Source organism: Carettochelys insculpta, chromosome 6 (assembly GCF_033958435.1).
Source record: "Carettochelys insculpta isolate YL-2023 chromosome 6, ASM3395843v1, whole genome shotgun sequence".
NCBI lineage: Eukaryota > Metazoa > Chordata > Testudines > Carettochelyidae > Carettochelys > Carettochelys insculpta.
In genome coordinates this window covers 78,096,094-78,119,665 of record NC_134142.1, presented here as the reverse complement: position 1 = coordinate 78,119,665, position 23,572 = coordinate 78,096,094, and the positions used below count along the sequence as shown (strand labels likewise).

Here is a 23,572-nt window from a genome sequence, read left to right as displayed (position 1 = left end):
TCACACACCCTATACTGAAATGCTATGTACAGTTGCTTTTGCAAATGATCATTACTAATCATTTCTAACTATAAGGACAGTTAAGGACTGGGGGAGGTTATGGAATCCCTGTCACTGAAAGTTTTTAAGAAGCAATTTAGACAAATACCTGTCCAGGATGGTCTAGATATGTGTGTCCTGTCTCAAAATATTTTGCCTCAGTCTTCACAGACAAGGACAGCTCCAACACTAAGGTGCTAGACAATGCAGTATGGGAAGGTGGAGGGCAGCCCTCAGTGTGGAAAGAATGAGTTAAGAGCTACTTAGAAAAACTAGATGTACACAAATCCATGGGCCTGAATTTAATGCACCCAAGGGTCCTCAGGGAATTGGCAGACATCATTGCTGAGCCTTTGGCTATTATCTTTGAAGACTCTTGGACACTGGGAGAGATCCCGGATGACTGGAAAAAGGCAAACGTTGTGCCCATCTTTAAAAAAGGAAAGAAGGACAATCCAGGGAACTATAGACGGGTCAGCCTTACTCAGTCCCTTGAAAAATCATGGAGGGGATCCTCAAGGAATCCATTTCGGAGCACTTGGAAGAGGGACAAGTGATCAAGAATAGTCAACTTGGATTCACCAAGGGCAAGTCATGCCTGACCAACCTGATTAGCTTCTATGATGAGGTAACAGGCTCTGTGGACATGCGGAAGTCAGTGGATGTGATATACCTTGACTTCAGCTAAGCTTTTGATGCAGTCTCCCACAACATTCTTGCCCATAAGTTGAGGAAGTATGGATTGGATCCATGGACTGTAAGATGGATAGAAAGCTGGCTTGATGGTAGGGACCAACAGGTAGTGGTCAATGCTCAATATCTGGATGGTAGTTGGTTTCAAGTGGAGTGCCCCAAGACTTGGTTCTGGGGCTGGTGTCATTCAACATCTTTATTAATGACCTGGATGAGGAACTGGATTGAACCCTCAGCAAGTTTGTGGATGACACCAAGCTAGGGGGAGAGGTAGATATGTTGGAGGGTAGAGACAGGCTCCAGAGTGACCTGGATAAATTGGAGGATTGGGCCAAGAGAAATCTGATGCGATTCAGCAAGCAGAAGTGTAGAGTCCTCCACTTGGGATAGAAGAATCCCAAGCATTGTTATAGGCTGAGGACCGACTAGCTAAGCAGCAGTACAGCAGAAAGGGACCTAGGGATTATTGTGGATGAAAGGCTGGATATGAGCAAACAGTGTGCTCTTTTAGCCAAAAAGGCTAATGGCATATTGGGATGTATTAGGAGGAGCATTTTGAGCAAATCTAGCAAAGTTGTTGTTCCCCTCCTTTCACCACTAGTGAGGCCACATCTGGAGTACTGCATCCAGTTTTGGGCCCCCCAGTATAGAAAGGATATGGATGTGCTAGAAGAGGTTCAGAGGAGGGCAACGAAAATGATTCAGGGGCTAGAGCCCATGACCTATGAAGAAAGGCTGAGGAATTTGGGCTTATTTATTTTGCAGAAGAGAAGACTGAGGGGGGATTTAATAGTAGCCTTCCACTTCCTGAAGGGGAGCTCTAAAGGGGATGGAGAGAAACAGTTCTCAGTGGTGACAGATGGCAGAACAAGGTGCAATGGTCTGAAGTTACAGAAGGAGTGGAGTAGGTTGGATATTAGGAAAAATTACTTCACCAGGAGGATGGTGAAGCACTGGAATACATTGCCTAAAGAGGTGGTAGAATCTCCATCCCTAGAGATTTTCAAGTGCCAGCTTGACATGTCCTGGCTGGGATGATTTCGTTAGGGTTGATCCTGCTTTGGGCAGTGGGCTGGATTCCCTTCTAGCCCTAGGATTCTGTGATTCTATGAAAATTGAAAGATGGCCTTTCAGCCCTTCTATTGTTTTATTACTTGTACTATTTGCCACTATTTTTATATGCGTATTAAGTAAAACTCCAAGAGGTTATACATATAAAAATTCAGTTTGCTAAAAATATTTTACCTGGTGTTTTGTTACATCCAGTACAAACCAGCGAGGTTTCCAACCTTTTAACAAAGCTCCTCTTTTGTAAAGTGTACCTTCAAAAGACCTTAATCAGAAGGAGAATATGAGAATATAAAAAAAGATTTAGTACTTACATGTTGATTTCATAGCTTCAGTACCATGGCACATATGACACTGAATGGTCTAAAACTATTCAGGGATTGCTTTCACTACAGTGTTATAAATCAATTCTAAATATCTAGAAGACATATTGCTCAGATCTGCAGGCCTGCTGATCAGCACAATAATTTCCACTGGTTCCAAGTACTGAAAAAGACTTAACGATACTATTTCTGCCTCATATCAAATGCTTTGTTTTGCTTTGCATTAACAATAAGATTATTCTGACTGAATAGTACGGGCTACAGTTTCTCAATGGCCAAATGCTAAATTATTCAGTAATTGTCTAGGTATTGTCCAGACATGGCTGGACTTGTGTTCTTCGAACACATGGACCAAGGATACAAAACAAAACACAGTGGCCAGTGCTTGGTTTTTTCTCCTCTCCCACCTATGCTGCAAGCAACAAGGATGCTTAGAACATCAAAGATTGCAACAGAGGAGACCATCCCTGGTTTCAAGGGTGAAAGCGGCATACCAGTTGTTGCCCAGTCTAATAGGGTTGAGAGTATATACTGCCTGCTTATATTTTCTTTTCTTTTGGTAACCACCCTGACTTTTGCTTGTCTCTTACAGTCATGTAAAATCTACCTTTTCTAGTCAATAAACTTGTTTTATTGTTTATCTTTACCAGTGATTTTATCTGAAATGTTTGGTAAATTTGCTTAGGTTTATACAGGCTGGTATATATCTGCTTTCCAGTGATGAAACAGTGAACCAATTAACTTGCACTTCTTGTCTTGAGCAGTGCAAGAGAGTATATTCCTGAGGTACAAGTCTGGGAACTGGAAAGGATCTGTCTGGTGCCTTTCTGTGTGGCTCTGGAAGCGTTCATGCAATCTAGGACAGCATGTTGTGCTGAGTGCTAACAGTACCTGGAGGGGTTTGCTGCTTGTCACTGAAAAGCATTGCGAAAGGCAGCCCAGGCTAGAGATTTAAGGAGACACAATGGAACCAGAGTCCCAGGCTGCACCCTGGATCCTGTCACAATATGCACTCTAAAAGGCTGTTGATGTGAAAGTCTGGACAGAGATAGTTGACTTAAAGGGGAAACTTGAGTCATATTTTCTCCCTTCATCCCTGATTCTCAGCAGTAGAAGTACTTGTATGAACACTTAATTGACTCACAATAAATATATAAGATAGAAGAAAGAGAAAAGCAACTAAGAATTAAAAGCTTTGGAAGAAACAGTAAAAAGGCAGCAGAGGATTCCATGGATAGGAAGATTCTACTTTTTATTCTTAGGACAGCTATAGTCACTATGCTACTATCCTCACCACTATTCTATCACCCATTTGACTCTCTGCAGTATGACATACAACAGTGATGCATTCTTTGTAAATCACTTTCCTACTTTAGGTGAGGTTTCAGTGATATCCAGCAATTAGTCCATTTACCTATTCTCATCATTCTTCGATGTAAACTGATTGTATAGTGTGGTTGCTCGTCTGTCCACTCCATTGGAGGGAGCAATGCTGGCATTTTGTTCTTCATCCAGACCACTGTCAGGTAGATGCAGCAAAGACCTCTTCTGAAAGGAACGTGGATTAGCAGCTATTATCCCTGATGAGCCAGAAGGATGTCTCTGTGGCTAAAAAGGAAGATAAATGAGAGTGTTGGAGAGAGAGTGTTAGCCAAGTTTAGAACTTACAAATTTTCTAAAATGTGATTACGTACTGAATTAATTAGGGGAACAACCAAAATTAACACATTTGAGCAAAAACAAACAAAAAGCTCCAAACCACAAAACTCACAACTATTTTGCTAATCCACACATTCTGTAATTTGCCTGTAAAGTTTTAATAGCAAAGAACTGTAGTTTATCAGTAAGACTTCTGTATTTTCTATTAAATATACTAGAGAACATTGACTTATACAGCTATGTTGGGAAACATTACAAAAAACTATCCATATAAAATACATTAACAAATTATATTTTGCAGTGCCATAGTCTTTTTAAAAATATGCTTCTTTATTATGTGGCTAATTAGGAAAAGCTGGTAATGAGCTTCCCAGTCATTAATCCAAAATTAGTGAGAAACTATGCTTATTCCTTCCAATCGTTCTCCACAGTGGTAACTTAAAAGTGGTCTGAACAGTTCAGAGGCTGATGTTTAATTTTTAATTGGATAGTGCTAGTTGGACTTCAGTTTTAACATGGCCAGTTGTGTCGATTATTGCATCATTTTAGAAATACAACTTAGTTTTAAACAAACCTACATTGAAAGGTCATTTTATTTTGATATAAAGGATCCTTCAGTTTTATTTAGTGTGCTTTCACTCATTCTTAGTTGACAGCACTGGTAGCAGCTAGACAGCTCAGTGGTTGAAAAATGATTTGTTAAAACATTTGTTTTTATTCCCGGGATTCCTGGTAAGGATAAAAATGACGGCAAAAGGTAAGGTAGGGAGCTTTTTTGGTATAGAATTTTTTGACCTCACCTAAACCACAAGAGATGTCTCTGTATATGATTTAAAATAAAGAATTTGCCCTCAGAGAGCTGGCTACTTTCTAAAAGAATTAATAGTTTTTGCTGAACGTCCATGTAAATACTTTAAGAGATAAGGGAAAATTTCTTATGTATAATTCAGCTTCTCAGATCTCACAGGATTTTCACTTTGGCTGTGGCCACATTAGCCCCTCCTTTTGGAGGGGCTGTGGTAATCCAGTACTTCAGAATATGCTAATCAAGGACTATCATGAATATGCAGCACCTCATTAGCATAATAGCAGCTGTGCACCCTTCAAAACTGCTGGTTTCTAAATGCGCACTGCCCGTATTGCCAGGGGCCTTTCAAAAGTCCCTTCTTCCCAAAATCAAATGGGAAGAAGGGGCTTTCAGAATCTGGGGGCCGTTTAGAAACCGGCAGTTTTGAAGCGTGCATGGCTGCCATTATGCTAATGAGGTGCTGCATATTCATGGTAGCACCTCATTATTATATTCTGAAATACTACGTTACCATAGCGCCTCCTTTTGGCTAGTGCGGCTACAGCCTAGTGTAGCTACAGCCTTTGTGTTTTAGCTCCTTTGTGCAAGATTGGTAGAATGCCAGCAGCTCTTAGAAAAAAAAAGTGACTCCCCTGAGGGCAGTAGTAGTTGCAGAGTAGAGCATGAGTTAGGCTCTGTACTAAATATTTTCTTCTGTCCCCTGAAGAATAAGACCACTACCTTCCAAATATTAAAATCAGGGTGTGGTGTGCAATGTCAGAGAAGGGGCCTGGCTTTTGCTCTGCTTTGTTTAGCTACTCTCGAGAGAAAAAAACCTTTGGGAGCCCCGGGAGATCCACCAGTCTTGCATGAAAGATCTAAGAATCAAAAACTGTGAGCCTGATGAATGGTGTATTTACAAAGATTTTGTAGTGTTATGATCATGTGATGTGCTAAACGTTATCTAAAGAAAGACCCTGATTTTCAGATTCTGTTATGCTCTTGAACAGCAGATATGCAACATAAAATATAAACAGTGATGGAAAATAAGAGTAGACCGACAGTAGATGAAATTTTGAATGATGGATAAATGGACTCTCCACATTTTTATATTTATATTCAATATTCCCACCCAAATACTCACCATTTTCACTTAAAATATATTTGCTACTTTATCTGATTTTTATTATTTGCTAAACCCTAAAAATGAGCTCTGGGATGTATGGAAGTTCAGTTCCTCACCTAGTATGAATAACTAGTTCTAAAAGATTAGGCTCAGGGTATTGAAGGCTTGATTATAAAACTAAATTTACACATGCGAATGATCCCACTGACATCCAAGAAACTACTCCGATAAGCAAAGTTATTATTGTGTAAATATTTGCAGGATCAGGCCCCAAGAAGCTTTATAAATATCTAATTTTACACGATTGTGTATTATTAAAATGCTTATCTTGCTCTTTATTTACCAATCTACTTTCAAAATACAGAAGAAGTAAATGTGATATGAATGCAAATTTTTTCACATGAACAACCCACGGGTTAGAAGAACACATTTTGCTTTTAGAAAGCAGTACTTCAACGAATATAGTGATTGTCACTCCCCTCAGTTAGCCTTTATAGTTGAGGTTGACTTATCATCAGACTCATAGGCTTTAATGCCAGATCATCTAGTCTGACCTACTGCATACTGAGGGTCACGAAACTTCATCCATTCACTTCTGTAATACATTAGACCCAGAGCCCCTGACTGAGTTATTGAGTTTCTCAAATCATGATTAGAAGGCTTCAAGTTAGAGAGAATCCACCATTTATCTTAGTTTAAACCTGCATGTGACCTGTGCCCCATGCTGCAGAGGAAGGTAAAAAAACCCTATATGGTCTCTTCCAATCTGATCTGGGGGAAAATTCCTTCTCAGTGCCTAATAAGGTGATCAACTGGACACTAAGCATTTCAACATTGGATGCTTCCATCACTTACATTGTCTTGTCTTGTATCATCTTTATGATTCACAGTGACCCTTTCCCACAAGAGCTGCCACTTTTCTGGGGTATGATTCAATTTATTCTCCAGTCTTTCGATTTCCTGAAATTAATAAACAGTGTTTTTCTTAAAGATAAATATTTCAGGCTGGTTTCATCTTGAACAGACAAATTCCATTTCCACTCACCATAACAAAAATAAGACAATATTAAGGACAACGTATATAATGTATAAAATTATTTACCAAGTGCTAATCCATTGCTGTGACACTGTCAAAATTAACATAACATGGTTATAAGAAGTGATATTAAAGTGTATAAAAAAGGAGGAACTGAAACAAAGACTTATTTGATTTAGATTCCAAATTGTAATAACATGTTGTGGTTGTGAAATTTGGGACTATTAACTTTTCTTGGTAGATTCCAGTTAGGACTATTTCCTGTTAGTAAGCAATTACATGAGATATTAAGTAAAATGAGGCCACTTTTTGGTTTATAGTTACTTACGAAGTAGCCTTAATATAACACGCATAGCTATGCTCTCCACGCCCTATCTCATTGGCACTTTTCCCACTGTATTTTCACTGCCAGCAAAAGCATCACCACCAGGGAATCTGATTCCTAGGGAATCATATTAACATATTATCCATTCTTGATTGAGACCTTAAGGCAACAGAAAGTTGCTTTATGACCACAGTCTAACTGCTACATAAAAGTCAACTTAAAACCAAAATATTTATTTTCTAAGCAGAGACTTTCCGACAATATTTACATACAGTGAATTTCTATTTTACCAAATACTTAATATGGAATTAACCAGCTTTTCTAATGGATACTGGTTCATTAGCAAGCCAGCTTTTCAGTAGATCATTAACATCACAAATGACAGAACTTTTTGTCAAAACACAGAACGATTTTGACCATAAAATATGCTAAACTGAGATAGACATGAGCCTTCATAATTCAGCAGCTAACAATGGTTTAGCAAAATTAATGAGGCAGTTGCTAGCTAAACTAAATTTTGAACTTTGAACAAACAATGCAAACACCTGAATTTTAATTAAACGTAAAAGCAATAACAAAGTCTAATAGGGAACAAACTATTTTTCCTAACTTCTCCTAAGAGAACTTGAAGGGACAGCCAACCCCAAGAAATGTAGCTTTACTCTATGAGCCAAAATAGAAGTTGATATACCAGAGCTGTGTACACGCATAAAAGGCCAGTAAATTAATATAGGACTTTCTTCCTTTCAAGCCATGAATATTTTTACAGGCTTGGATTTTCTCATTCAGAGATACCAAATAGAGCCGTGACCAAGCATTCATTGTGAGCCAGGAAGAGGCTTCATCTATGCTTAAAAGTTAGATTGACATAGCTATCTCACTCACGGAGTGAAAAGTCTACAGCCCACAGGTATGCCAGGGCTGGCTTCAGACTTGTTGGGGCCCTGGGCAAGATATATATGTGTGTGTGTGTGGGGGGGTGGGGGGTGGGGGGGTGTGACCTGGCTCCAGCCCACCCCAGAAGAGATGGGACCTCAGGCAGAAAGGGTGAGGATGGGTATTAGCCTCCTCCAACTGGCTCTCACTGCTGGCCTGACTGCTACACAGGACTCAGGTGGGTATTTAGAGGGTCCAGGGCTCTCACGGCTGCTGCTGTGGTAGTGTCAGTCCAGAGCTCTGGGCCCTTTTCAATCACTGGGCTCTAGAGGTCAGCTGCCCTCTTTAACCACGCTCCCACCCCACCGGTCAGCAATGTTGCATAACACCCCCCTGCCCATCATCAGCCCTGAGCTATACCAACCTAACCCTCAGTGTAGTTGCAGGTCAATGAAACAATGCTTCTGTCAACTTACTGCTACTGCTTGGGGAGGTGGTGTTCTTATCCGGACAGAAAAGCCCCTTCTATTGGTATAGGCTATGCCTATGCATGGGGTTATGCCAGCACAGCTACAGCACCCAGCTAGGGCAGTATAGTGCTTATAACGTAGACATGGCCTTAGTCTTCACTTGCTCACCCATTTCCACTTCCAGGCTGATGAGTACAAAGAAATAGGGGCCAAATGACACTTACCAAAATCTCTATACGTAAATGGTTCCCATATTAAACTAAAGAATTCAGGGTCTTCAAATTTATAAAGTTATTTTTACCTGATGATTTCCTTTCTATTTGATAGCATCTTGACTAATCCTAATAATATACAATGTCTGAATAAAGGAATAAACTGCTCCTTTATGAGGTCTGTATGGAACAGTTAAATAACCATACATTTCTGTAAGATTTACTCTCCCTCAATTTTAAATTACTTTGTAAACTTCAGATTTTTCCCACATGGGTGCGAAGAACTAGCAGTAATACCATTTCACAAAAGGAAAATAAACAGGTATGAGTTTTTCATTTTTTAGCTCAACGAATTTCCACTGGGAATCGGTAAGCAGCAAGAAGAATAGGAAAGGTTATAACAACAAAAACATAATCAGCTATTTTGAGGTCAAGCACATATATAATTTAAGGGACTTAATTAAATATCATTACTTCTCCCACAGGAGGAATTTGCTTTGTAGTGTTTGATGAACGTAGAACAAGACATTCCAGAACAGCAGATGTACTGACTTTTTGGGATCTAGGGCTCTGTTTGTACATCAGTAAAAGAATGAGGACAGATCCTGCAGAAAGTGAAGTGGAGAGTTATCTTGACTAGAGTAGATATTTAGTGACTGGTTGAGAATCCTTTGCCATTGCTTTCCTTTCATTCCCCAGGCTAGAAGTTTGAGAGAGACTGATAACAGAGAAGATGATCTTGCATGTAAGTTAAGTGGTTGAACTGCAAGCTCACTCAAATCAAGGTCACCAGTACGTTCTTATCCATTTCAGATTACTTATGCTTGTTCTATCTTTTGTATTGTCTTGGTGCTGGGGTGGGGAAAGGCATAGAGAAGAAAGTCTGGGTCATTTGCACATGCTGCCTGTTGGTTATCGTTTGGGAAAAAATGGTTACTTGCTGTTGTAACTCTTGTCCTATCTATTTGAGTTGTGTGTGTGCATGGAGCTATCAGAAAGTCTTCCCCACCTGGGTCAGCTGGGGAGCTTCCTGGAGTGGTGCCTATGTGAAGCCTATATATGCCCCACCTGACCCAGCACCCCTCAGTTCCTTCTTGCTGTCTACTTAAACAGTGGGGCAGGAGGGTGGCTTTTGAACAGATATGAGCAACACATCTTGAAAAGCATCAGTTACAATGATGAGTAACTGTTCTTCTTCTTCAAGTGCTTGCTCCTATCTATTTGAGTTAGGTGATTCCCAAACCAAACCCAGGAGTGGGGGTAGGAGTCAACACATGGCTGACTCTAGGACAGCAGCCCCAAAGGCTGCATCTCATCTGGACTGCTGACCAATAGCAGAGTGAGCCACTAAGGTATGCACAGAGGACCACGTAGCAGCATGACAGATCTCCTGGAGAGGCACGTGTGCCAGGTAGGAGGTTGAAGAGGCCTGAGCTCACACAGAGTATGTCATGACAGGCGTCAGGGAAACTTTAGTGAGGGCATAGGTCTGACCTCCCAGCCTTGGGGGTATGAAGCTTCTCCTCTGCTGTACAGGGTGATTCCTTTTCTCCTGTATCAAGTACAGCATAACAGTTTCCTAGTACCACGGTGGGAGGGTTCTGAGCAGGGGTGGGACACTGCCTGCTGCCAGAGTCCACCCTGGTCCACCTCCTCCAGTGGTTTATCAGCCGTCCTGTGCACTGGGACAGTTACCTCCGCAGTCTCCACCTGAATACTATCCAGGAACTGCTCACGGACTTGGATACTCCTCAACCTGGCCACCTCCTCCTGTAGCTCCCCTACCTGCCGCCTGAGAGATTCCACCAGCAGGCACCTTTCACACTGAATATTCCCCTCAGCCTGGGTATCAGTAAGTGGGAACGGCAAGCCACAGTCCTTGCAGAACCACACCAGGATCTGGGTAGAAACGTCCATGGTCAGGCAGTCTGTCTGGCTACAGGCACAAGTGGAGGAGACAGCAGTAGTGCTGGCACAGGTGTTGTGCGTCTTCCTAACCATTATAGTCCTCTCTGTCACACTCCCTCCCAAACTCCCTCTTAAACTCCCCTGTCTGCAGCTCCCTGCCCGCTTCGCTCTCCTGGTCTCTCCTGCCTCTGAGGCTGGCATTTGCCAACTGGTGAAGTGTTGGTCATAATGGTTTTATTGAATGGAAGACCCACACGGGAGGGTTCCTCTGAAGCAAGACTGCCATAGGTTGGATTGACAGACTCAGCAACTTCCTCCACTGTGCAGTTGAGGCTGGTGGCCACATAGCGGAGAAGGTTCTGGCTTGGTCGGAAGTCTGTGGGCAGAGGCCCCAAGATTGAAGCACCTGGAAGACGCCAAAGGAGGCACCACCAGCACTGGGTCCACTGTCCTGTGATGTGGGGTGCAGGGTGTCATCTCAGGAGGAGTGGGAGGATGAGAATCCAGAGGTGGGATGCTAACAGTAGTCTCGGGGTCTTTTGAGGTAGCTGTTGTATGTGATTGAACAGATGGCGTGGTACCCTGTGATTTGTGGTATGCCCGTGGCGTTCAGAAGGAGCACCAGGGAGGAGGCCACTGGGAAGCAGCAGAGTTCTGCTCCAGGACAGGAGAGTCTGATACCATGGAGCTATGGAATGAAGCAGGAGAGGCTGAACAGGGAAGCCAAGGAGGAGCCATCAGAGGAGCATGGCCAGCATCGAGCTTAGGGTGCATGGTCTTATGGGATTGATGAGGTGAGTGAGAGCAGCAAGGAGAGTGGCACTGGTGCGGGGGCAAAGGGTGCAGAGAACTGGACTGGAGCTGACGACAGTGGTGTTATGCAACAGAGTGTTACCACAGTGAGAGAGGAAGAGGTAAAGTCAACTGGTGTGGAGACAGGCTGGTTCTGGAAGCAAGAGTGGTGCCCACAGAAGTGCTGACAATTAGCATGGTATGAAGAATGGTACCGGCACTGGGAAGAAGACTGGCATAAAGAATGAGACCGGCATCAAGAGCGAGACCTTCACATGGAGTGGGAATGCCAGGGAGGTGTGGCCTTGCACACCACAAAGGGCAGACTCCAAGAGCTGGACCCATGAGGGTCTTGACAAGAGGAGCCAGACTGCAGTGGGGAACAGGACCAAGTTCCAGAGCATGAATGGAGTCAAGTAGTGTCCTGAGCGGTCTCAGGACAAAGCTGAGACCAATGAATTCTGGAGCCTGAAGATGAGCGTCAAGGAGACAGCATTGGGGCTGGTGAGGTACGGTGCTGAGAGTTGGTCTGGAAGGCAGAGCATGCTGAGGAGCCGGAACTGGATGTGCCCATGGTGCACTCATCATTTCTAAGAGTCCCTGGTATGTATCAGGCAGCGATGAAGGATCCGTCTGCCCTGGATCAACTCTGGGCAAGTCCTGGAGGATGGGACTTGGTGCGTGTGATGCAGGGGCATCAGCATCTTGGGCCCCAGGAGCATCTGGTATCCTCTGCACTGATGAAGCCACTGTTGATGGTGTCAGTGCCAATGCCGATGACTTGGGTGTACTGGAGGCACACACTGGAGAGTGAGAGCAGTGCCCACCAAGGTTTCTGGGTGAGTTGAGCCCCTTCTCTGTATTGAGACCAGGAATGAGGATGGTGTGCTCCGCACCAAAGATGGAGGTGCAAAGTCTCGCTGTGGCAACTGAAGTGCCGACTCTGTGAAAGTTGCCAGAGCCGAAAGTCATGCTACTTACAAGTCCAGGGCTTGAAACCCCTGCACTTATCTGTTTGAAGAACTTCACCCAAACAACAAAGGCATGAGCTGTAAGGGTCACTCATTGGGACGGACTTTATGTAGTCTCAGCATTGCTTAAAGCCCTGTGACGTTTTCATTCCCTTAACCCCTGGAGGGGAAATGATAGAAGGAGAAAGACCTTCCCTACTTGATGAATGTCTAACACTAACTGAACTAAAACCAATGCATATGCTAAATATAACTATTTACAACTTATTTGCACAGAGAGCTACGGAACTCTGGCATAGCTACAGGTACTTAAGCCAACCAATAGGAACAGCCTCAGAGGTGGTAAGAAAGGAAGTTAGGGGGTGCCAGGTTGAGTGGGTGTTATATAGGCTTTGCATAGGTGCCACTCCAAGGGTATCCCCAGCCGGCCTGGCTGGTAGTTGCTAGGGAAAAGCTTTCTGACAGCATACGCACACCTAACTTGAACAGATACGAGCAAGCACTCAAAGAAGAACTTTTGTTTAGAGCCCAATTCTGAGAGGTCTTCTGTGTTGTTGGAGGCTGTCTTCTAGGAGCCGAAGGAAGGAATGAGACCTACTACAAACAGGTGCTAAAAATGCTACCACATTTTAGATGCCTCCAGATTCTGTAAAGAAGACATTCGTACAAGTTGGGACTAATGGACATGCTATGAGCTAGACACAGATTTGGACACCTTACACTTCATTTGCATTAAGCTATATGGTGAACAGGTCAGGAACAGGAGGGTAAATGTACTGCTGCAATACAGAAAGAATCCAAAGTATGCCCCAAATATTTCCTTGCAAAATATGACGTTACCATTCTGAAATCATTAGGAAAAGTCAGTCAGTAAATCTAGTATGCATGTTACATTCTAATATTTAAATTCCTTTATTACTGGCTGTAGTTCTCAAAGTAAAAAGTAAGTATTAAAACCTATTGACAGAGTTGAATTCATCTAGAACATCAGAACCTGTTATAAGATGTCTACCCTTCTCTCTTGTGGAGACTAACTTACTTATTTTTTTATCCAATATTTGAATCTAGCAGACATTGACTTGAATGGATATGAATTTGATAAGTGTAATAAAATGCAGCATCCTTTGTTAGCTTCTATACTTACGTTCAAGAGGCTGGTGATTGCGTCAGGTTGCACTTTGCTAACATCATCATAGCATGGCCACACTATTTTTCTCTTACTCTGGGAGAAAGAAGCATCCATTTGGTCAGCTTCCTCTGAAATGTTGCATTTTGCAGTAACTATGGTCCAGTCATAGGAAGGACCTGTGGCCAATGTCTCTTCCGTATAGTAATCCCACTTTTTCAGGCTGGAGATACTTACACATGGTTTTAATGCCTGTTTGGAAAAAAGCCCAAAAAACTTGTGTCACACGGAAATTCAGTTCCAGAGTTTTCCACAACACAAAACCAACACTAAACATTCTACAGCCTATTCCCTGAATTTAATGTAGCACAGAAACTGGTATGTGCTGATCTAGAATTACAACTTTCCATGTATGATTGTGGGGTATGATAAGATGTCAGATCAAGAAAAAGAAAGACATACTTACGTCACAGTAACCATGCTTCTTCAAAACACATTGTCCAAATATGAGCCACTACACATATGCCCTGCACTCTGAATGTCCTAGTACCTCCCACCTGAGGCTATAAAGGGTGTGGTTATCCAAATGTCCCTTTGTTCCTTCACCAAACACAATTTAGATGTTATAGGGCAGTATAATGGCAAAAAAGAAAGACTGACTGTAGAATACAAATGGATGATGCATACAGTAAGGTCTCAGAGTACGCAACCCCAGAATACGCGACCCTGCTCTTATGCAGCTGACCCCGATTCCTACAGTAAAACCTGGAAATGCACAATTTCCACTTGCACTTAACTTGCTCCTCCCCCCCGGGCCCTGGCTCTGCATGGCTCTGGCTCAGCCTCCCACCTCAGCTCTACTCACCACCCACGCACAGCTCCTGCTCACCCCCGGCCTCTGGCTCTAGCTCACCAACCCTCAGGCGTCACTCTGGCTCAACCTCCCTGGCCCTGGTTCAACCCCCTGCCGGCTCACCACACATGTGCAGCTGCCATTATACCAATGAGGCACTGAATATGCATGTTAGCGCCTTGTTAGCCTGCTTCAAATTGCCTCATTACAATGCCACCTCTGATATGAGAGTGTAGAAGTAGCCATAGACTCCTAAGTCAGTTAGGTGCTGGAATGCTGAGCAGAGGAATGCCCAAATACTTTCAAAAATCTGTGAATATGGATGCTGCTTCTTCCTTACCCTGGGAGTTCCTCAGCCCCCAACTCTGCCCCAGGTCCTGCCCCTACTCTACCCTTTCACCCAAGCTTTCACCCCCAACCTACCCTCTCACTGCCCCCATTCTGCACTCTCATTTGAGCATGCCATCCTCTCTCTCCCCAGTGCCTCTGTACACCACTGACCAGCGGATTGGGAGGGATGGTAACAAGTTGATCAGTGGGACCACTGGCGGGTGGGAAGCATGATGAGGGAGGATGATGAAGAGTTGGCTGCTGGTGGGTGCTCCAGCCTTAGAGCACCCACAAAGTTGTTGCCTATGCTGCTGACCCTCTCCACAGACTGAGTAATGGGACCATGTATGGGTGCTGGGAATGGCCTATCTGAAACATGAGATATTTGCTGTGGCTAGGATGAATTCTGTATGACAATAAGCACCCTGGAGGTTGAGATCTGAATGCTACGTAAGTAAATCTAGGGTAAAAGTGATCAAGGCTGGGGATACCACACTGAACTTGAGCTTGTGAATGAAGGTGTTCAATTGTCTCAAGTTCAGAATAAGGTGTTCTAGATCAGTCTTTTTCTTGACTATTAGAAAATCATGGTCAGTCTTATTCTCGCCTATTAGAAAATACTAGGAATAAAACACATTACCCTCTGTAGTCAGAAAGCACTTTTTCCACTGTTCTGATATTTGGGGTAGGTCTACACTAGAACTGAATATGTAATGCTCAGCTAGGGCAGATATATTTATAGCATCTTTGCCAAACTATCACCCTAAAATAGCAGTGTGCCTCAGGTACAATCCTGTCTGCATGTCTACATTTGTACTTAGCTTTGTCTGACTGCTTCTGCAACGGTGGCTACACTGCTATATTTAGAGCCTACTTTTATCACAGCTAGCATAGGTAATATGAAATTATTTCTCAAGCATCAGGGTCAACATATCCTCAGAACTGACTCCACCTGCTTTGGTGGCATGCTGTCATGAGATGGATCCTTGAAAAATGGCATAGTGGGTGGGAAGTACCAGGAATTGGATGAAATAGTTCACCTTGGTGAGATCAATGGCCCAGTAATCATAGATTCATAGAATCCTAGGGCTGGAAGAGACCTCAGGAGGTCATCAAGTCCAGTCCCCTGCCTAAAGCAGGACCAACCCTAATGAAATCATCCCAGCCAGGACTTTGTCAAGCTGGACCTAAAAACCTCACCTCCACCATCTATCTCGGTAATGCATTCCAGTGCTTTACCACCCCCTTGTGAAAATTTTTCCTAATATCCAACCTACACCTCCCCAACTCTAATATGAGACCATTGCTCCTTCTGAGAACAGCTTCTCTCCATCCTCTTTAGAACCCCACTTCAGGAAGTTAAAGGCTTCTGTCAAATCACACCTCACTCTTCTCTTCTGCAAACTAAATAAACCTGAATCATAGAACACTAGAACTGGAAGGGACCTCAAGAGGTCATCGAGTCCAGTTTCCTGCCCTCTCAGGAGGGCCAAGCACTATCTAGACCATCCCTGATAGGTATCTATCTAACCTGCTCTTAAAAATCTTCAGTGATGGAGATTCCACAACTTCTCTAGGTAACTTATTGCAGTGTTTAACCACCCTGACAGTTGGGAAGTTTTTCCTAATGTCTACTCTAAACCTCCCTTGTTGCAGTTTAAGCCCATTGGTCCTTGTCCTATCCTCATTCCTCTTCTTCCAATTTCTCCACATCATTCTTGAAATGTGGTACCCAGAACTGGACACAATACTCCAATTGAGGCCTAATCAGTGCAGAGTAAAGCAGAATGTTTTGCTCAGGATACTCCTGTTAATACATCTCAGAATCTTATTTGCTTTTTTTGCAACAGCATCATACTCTTGACTCATATTTAGCTTGTGACCACTGTGACCCTTAAGTCCCTTTCCACAGTACTCTTTCCTAGACAGTTGTTTTCCATTCTGTATGTATGAAGCTGATTGTTCCTTCCTAAGTGGAGTACTTTGCATTTGCCCTTATTAAACTTCATCCTGTTTACCTCAGACCATTTCTCCAGTTTGCCCAGATAATTTTGAATTATAACCCAATCCTCCAAAGTAGTGGCAACCCCGCCCAGCTTGGTATCATCTGCAAACTTAATAAGAGTACTCTCTATGCCACTATCTAAATCGTTGGTGAAGATATTGAATAGAAACAGTCCCAAAACAGACCCCTGTGGAACCCCACTTGCGAACCGTTAATAACTACTCTCTGAGAATGGCTGTCCACCCAGTTATGCACCCCCCTTGTAGTGGTACCATCTAGTTGTATTTGCTTAGTTTAGTGATAAGAAGATTATGTGAGATTGTGCCAAATGCCTTACTAAAGTCTAGGTATACCACATCCACTGCTTCTCCCTTATCCACAAGACTTGTTACCCTGTGAAAAAAATCCCTCAGTCTGTCCTCATAGGTCATGGGCTCTGCCCCCCCAGTCATTTTTGTTGCATTCTGCTGGACCAGCACCAATGCATTCACATCCTGTCTATACTGGGGAGGAGCAGAGGGGCCCAGAACTGGACACACTACTCCATATATTGCCTCACCAGTGCCAAATAAAGGGTGGAACTTCTCTGCTGGAAATGCTCCTCCTGATGCACCACAATAGCCATCAGCCTTCTTGGCTACAAGGGCACGCTGTTGACTCATATTCAGCTTTTCATCCACTGTAATCACCAGGTCTTTTTCTTCTGCATAGCTACTTAGCCAGTGAGTCCCCAGCCTGTAACAATGGTTGGGGATTCTTCCATCCCAAAGTGCAGGACTCTGCACTTGTCCTTGCTGAATGACATCAGAATTCTTTTTGTCCATTCTGGACCCTCTCTCTACCCTCCAATGTATCTACGTCTCTCCCCAGCTCAGTGTCATCCACAAATTTGCTGAGTGTGCAACCCATCCCCTCAACCAGGTCATTAATAAAGATATTGAACAATAGTGGCCCTAGAATGGATCCTTGGGGCAGTCCACTTGAAATCAACCACGAACCAGACGTTGAGCTGTTGTACATTACCTGTTGGGCCTGACCATCTAGCCAGCTTTTTATCTACGTTAGTCAATTTATCCAATCCATACTTCCTTAACTTGCAGGCGAGAATATTGTGGGAGACTGTATCAAAAACTTTGCTGAAGTCAAGGTATATCACATTGACTTCCCCATGTCCACAGAGCCAGTTACTTCATCACAGAAGCTAATCAGATTGGTCAGGCATGACTAGACCTTGGTGAATCCATGTTCACTATTCCTGATCACTTTCCCCTCTTCCAAGCGCTCCAAAATGGATTCCTTGAGGCTCCCCTCCATGATTTTTCTGGGGACTGAGGGAAGTAAGGCAAATATCCGTACCGATGTTCCAGACACCACAAAATAAAAACAGACGGAGGGAATAGAAGAGGGAAATCCAAGAGAAAGCACACACAGCTCCTGACCAAGGAACCAAATCTGCTGCTTTGATTATGACAGTGTCTGGTGTGAAAATATGGTAGTACAGGCACATGGCTTCCTCTTCTTAAATTTCTGTTCCTTCCTTGGTGGTTCAGGCTGTCTAGAATGAGTGCAGTATTGGCTTCCTTTGATGTGGTTGAGATTTAAAGAGCTTTCTCTTTTGTGCATGAGTGTAGACCCTTAGGAACTGGAGCATCTTTTAAGAAACCCCCCTCTCCACAAGTACTCATTATTCTTTACATTAAAAAGTTTGCATCCTTCAAATGGAAGATCCTCAATTGTAACTTGTAACTTTTACTTGTAGCCTTGATAATGAATAACATTTGCAGCCAAAGACATTTAATTTCCTGTATCTGTCTTGAGATGTTGATTTTTGTTGAACCTGTCTTTTTCTTTAACTTTTGCAACAATCAGAGATCCCTACACAGGCCATATATAAAGCTGCTAAAAACCTTAGGAAGGCACTTGGTAGAAGTGATTTACTGTTTCTGATACTGGTGCCAAAGAAGCAGGAATCTGCCAGAGTAAATGCTGGCTGTAAGAGCCTCTTATTCATGGGTATTGCAAGGCATCCAGGCACAGAGGTATGTAGGGTGCCCAGGAGTTTATGGGTTGTCCTCTGGACAACTACCACTGGACTCTCCAGTGTATTAGGCAGTCTACACAGCAAGCTCTGGAATGCTTTGAAGTTGGCTGGGAGTGAGGTAGACGTGTCTCTTATAGTCTCATCCAGATATGAGATGGGCACTTGTGTGGGATGGGTTCTCTGGCAGCAAGCTCCCACCAGAACTGTGACCAGTCAGCAGCATTGTAAGTCAGGGTTGCTGCAGTGCCCCTTTGTGAGGTGGGTAAGAAGGAGATCTAGCTCTGGCCCACGTTCCATCCCTTGTAGAGCTCCTTCTCTGGGATAGTGTGTCTCAGGGTACATCTACACTGTGAAATAAAGTTGAAGTTGAGTGTCCACACCGGCTCACAAAGTTGACTTAGTGAGTCCCCACTAAATTGCCAGAGTTCAGCTGTTGCAGCAGTGCATTGTGGGAACCTATCCCTCAGTTCCCTCAGCCCTGTGGGATTCTGGATTTTTTTGCTGGTGTGTTATGGGAAAAAATGCGCTGCAAGTGGGTGTGTGATGTCATCTTTTGCCCTCATTCCCCTCCTGTTGAAAACAAATAGCCATTTTCCAGAAGTCTCTTTCCCTGATGAGAGAAATTATTCAAGTAGTCCACATTATAGACTTTGTTACCAAATATGTTCTGTGTTTCATTCGGTCCCTTTTTAAAGAACAGTGACTTTAAAAAATAACTTCACCAAATATATTCTGAGAGCACCTAGCTGACAGCAGCATGTCAACAGGTTGCTCAACTAGTTTTCTCCCAGGACTAAACAGAAGAGAAGGAAATAATCCCAGAAGGTATTGGTGTCTAGTGGCTGTTCTAAGGAGCCATTACCCTGTCAGAAGTAGTAGTGGATTGAGAAGAGAAGGAAAAGTTAAGGAAGCATTAGAAGATTGAAAAGTTGAGGAAAGAATGAAGGGATTCCCTTGCCTCTTCTAGTAAAGATAGAGAGTCCATAAGCGCCATTCCTTCATAGGAAATCTTCCCCCAAGCCACATGATTTGGGAAGGGAGAATACTGGAGCCTTGGGCATATGTTGTCATGGGGGAACAGCCCCGCAGCATGTGGCACCTTTGGGGTCCAGCCCCCTATAATTTCTGTGTCAGGGCCAGCCCCCCAGTCCATGCTGCCAAGGGGGGATCCATCCCCGGAGACTGTTGAGTAACCTGTTGACATGGTTCAATCAGTTGTGTGCCTGGGAGGGGGACCCTGTAATATTTCTGTGTCAGGGGGCCAGCCCCCTGGTGTGTGGTGCCTGCGGAAGGCAGCCCCCTAAAATGTGTTCAATCCTGTCTACACTGATCTTCCTTTCTATTTCCTTATCTCCAGATACCATTGTTTTCATTTTATTGATGATCATAACCAATCAATATCACTTCCCTTCCTCGTTTAGCACCCGAATCATTCTTGCTAGCTTCTCTTCATCTTCCTCAATGATAACTATATCATCCACAAAACATAAGTTGTTAATTCTCATACTATGCACCAATAACCCTTCTTCACCCAGGCTTGGGATTGTCATGGAACCACCCCCTCCATGGCAGAGTTGTGAGAAGCTTGAATCTTGCAAATTCCAACTTGTAACCAAAGGTGGTGAGAAGGCAAAAGCATTCAGAGAAGAAGTGGTTACTTTCCTCACAATAACTACAGTTCTTCAAGACTGTTGTCCATACGTATTCTATGATCTGCCCTTTCTGCTACGGTGGGGTCTTTAAACATCTGCATATTTTAATAGTGAAGGATTTGTCAGACAGTTAGGGTCATGTTGCACTTTATATTTCTAGTTGGCAAACATGATGACACAGGATACAATGCAGTACCAATGGATATTGCTGTCAAAGAGAGTCCGAACTTGAGTACATAGGACACATGCACACCAACAGTGGAATATACATGGAGAAAAATGAGCCAATCTTATCTCAGCTAACAAGATAATACAGTGAAAGTAAATTGTGTTTATACAATTCCTTCACGTCGCAGCCGTAATCCCAAGAACCTCTCCCATTTTTCCTATTTTAAAAGCAATTTACATCCAGGTTCTGTATTATGATTAATTTAGCTGAACAGGGGAAAATCTCCCTTTGTCAACACTAAACAGCCAGAAGTGCTACTTTTATATGATAGCACACATAGGTTGTATCTACACTAGCACTACACTTTTGAAAGAGGAATGCAAATGACATACAAATTTACATATCTGGCAACATAATTGCATATTTTCCTTTTGAAAGAGCTTCTTTAAAAGAAAAAAAGCAGTGTAGACGCAGCTCTTTTGAAAGTAAACCCGATCTTCGAAAGAACCCTTCCTCCTGAAACAAAATAGGAAGAAGGGTTCACTTTCAAAAAAGCCATCTCTACACTGCTTTTTTCTTTCAAAAGAATAATATGCAAATAAGGTGTCCTATGTGTAAATTTGCATCTCATTTGCATTTTGTTTTCCTCATTTGCATGCCTCTTTCGAAAGTGCAGTGCTAGTGTAGACACAGCCACAGTGAAAATGAAACAAATATGGTTCCTCCAATTGAAGTTTTTATACATGTTCTGTTTAATCAAAGATTAGTCTGCTTTATAAATAGCATTACATTGGGAAAACAAATACATCAACATTGTTTATGTGCTGGCATACATACCTTTAATATTTTCCTCAATGTCTTAATTTAACATGGATAAGAGTTGTTCACGACACAGTATTTTATATTTCAAAATAGTCCTGACTAGAACGGATATGGGTTCCTGTAGATGTTTCTGTAGCCTTTCCCCGCCCTCCCCGGTAGGGTTGTTAACCCTAAATCAACCCCTTTTACCTCAGGGAGAGGTAATCCAAATTTGTCTGGGTCTCTACCCTGTGACCTGTCCAGTTTGGGTGACCCTTCCAGAAGCTGTAGCTCCTGCTGGCATAGCTCTCTGGGTCATTGAGACACACGAGCCACCTCACCACGACAAGGGATGGACGATGGGGTTCTGGTACATTATAGATAATAACACCGTAAAATTATGCAACATACAGCATAATGTGAACAATATATGGTCCTATCAGGCACTAGTATGACCTGTAATGCAATGTGTCAGGATCCTACGAAACTTGTCTCACTTCCAGTGGCATTTATAGCTACTTGTAAATTGTAACTCAATTTTTATTTAGATGTACTTTTCTACAGTCATGTGAAAATGTTTAAGATAGCTCCTGCAATCATTACTCACATAATTAACCATAAGTCATGCACCTACATAGCGTTCTTTATATCTGTGAGATACACATGGATTAATAAATGTTCCAAGGCGTTGCCCCTTTATAATGAGCCAATGTAAGTCTTAATTAGAATGACTAGTGATTACAACTAGTGAGACACTGCAATAATCTATTAATATTTCTTAAAATTTCTTCAGCGGGGTTAGTTACCATAATAAATGTCTGAAAGCAGTCTGAACCAATTCAGCAAGTGTCAAACTTTAATGAGAGATTCTTTCAGAAAAACACACACCATAAAATTTTCTATATCATACCTCTGTTTCAACAGGTGCATAGAGGTAATTGAAGAAAATAGGGCTCCTTTTGTGCATTTTTTCAATACACTCCCAAATACAGATTCCCTTTTTGGCATGCCTGTCTCCTTTATCTTCAAACAATGTGCCTATGGGTGTGGGGGAAAAAAGGTAAAAGATTTAGAAAGAAATGTGACAAGTGGTAAAGCATAATCAGGACAATTTTTGTTTTATGACATTTATGAAGAAATTAAAACATTGCAAAAATGCTCAGTACTAAAGAGGTCTTGACTGATGAAAATAACAGTAAACCATTCTATGTCATAAAATGTAATTGCCATCCTTCCTCCCTGAACGCCAACTTACTATCAAAATAACATTCTGGAGTGTGACTTTTGAATTCTTATTCTGAAGTTTACTAACATACTTGAGATATTGTTAATGAGACTGTTTATTATGAACTTACTTTTGTTTTTGCACTTTGGTTGCAAATTAGTTCATTATATATACACATTAAAATTTTGGTAATTATGCAGTAATGTGTGATAAATTATTGTGCTACTGTGAAGTCTCATTGCCTGACATGGACTGGGAAGCATAAGGCTGAAGGCAGACACTTGGGGTGAAATCCAGGCTCCCCTGAAGTCAATGATGGTTTTGACATTGACTTCACTGAAGTCACTATTTCCTTCTTGGTTTGTTGATACTTCAAAGCATAACCACACTTTTGTGAGTCTCATAATTAAGATAAAATTACACTAATGAAAAACTTATCAATATTTTGTGCAGAAAGAGAATAGCTGTTAACTGCTTGTATTATTTTCTTTGACATTCTGGATTTTACAGACTACATTTAGTAGGCTGTTTGTCATGTAAAATCAGATTTCTCTGTGAAAACTGTTAATTTCAGAGATTTCACTGCCATTTTGCTTCTTGCATCTGTTTAGAGAAAAGCCTGAGAAATGTGGATATGACTGACTGATCAATCTAACAGGAGCAGGTCTGAGAATGCAGGAGGCAAGTGTGGCCTTAGATGAAGTCAGCTAGCCTATAGAGATAGAGGAAGAAACTAAAAGATGACACAGGAATTAATGAGAAAGGGGAGAAGGACTGTTTTCTATGAAAATGCCATTCACTCTCATGAATCGCAGGATTAATTTTCTGTAATTAAAAAAAAAAAAGAAAACGAAGTCTTGTAGGGTACGTCTACAGAGCAGCCTTATTTCAAAATAAGCTACTCAGGAACAGCTATTCCGGAATTGCTTATTTTAAAATAGTTCTGCTGCAGACAAATGAATTTCAAAATAGCACTTAGCTATTTCAAAATACAGCGTCTACTCACAAGAGAGCCTCTTTTGAAATAGAGCCATTGGCCACACTACAACTTAGTTCAAAACAGGTCTATTACCTGTTTTAAGAGC

The 23,572-nt window shown here is 42.4% G+C and overlaps 1 protein-coding gene across 4 annotated transcripts in view; it reads right to left on the bottom strand.

Annotated features, from left to right (window-relative positions):
* The window catches only part of SBF2 (SET binding factor 2), a 648,361-nt gene that overhangs the window by 7,806 nt on the left and 616,983 nt on the right, over window positions 1-23,572 (bottom strand). For all 4 annotated transcript variants that reach the window (XM_074997415.1, XM_074997417.1, XM_074997416.1 and 1 more), the window contains 5 exons: window positions 22,173-22,300; window positions 13,430-13,663; window positions 6,551-6,655; window positions 3,538-3,731; window positions 1,978-2,065 (listed from right to left, as the gene is read on the bottom strand). In XM_074997415.1, coding sequence (XP_074853516.1) covers window positions 1,978-2,065; window positions 3,538-3,731; window positions 6,551-6,655; window positions 13,430-13,663; window positions 22,173-22,300 — 749 coding nt within the window. The remainder of the gene's footprint in view (window positions 1-1,977; window positions 2,066-3,537; window positions 3,732-6,550; window positions 6,656-13,429; window positions 13,664-22,172; window positions 22,301-23,572) is intronic.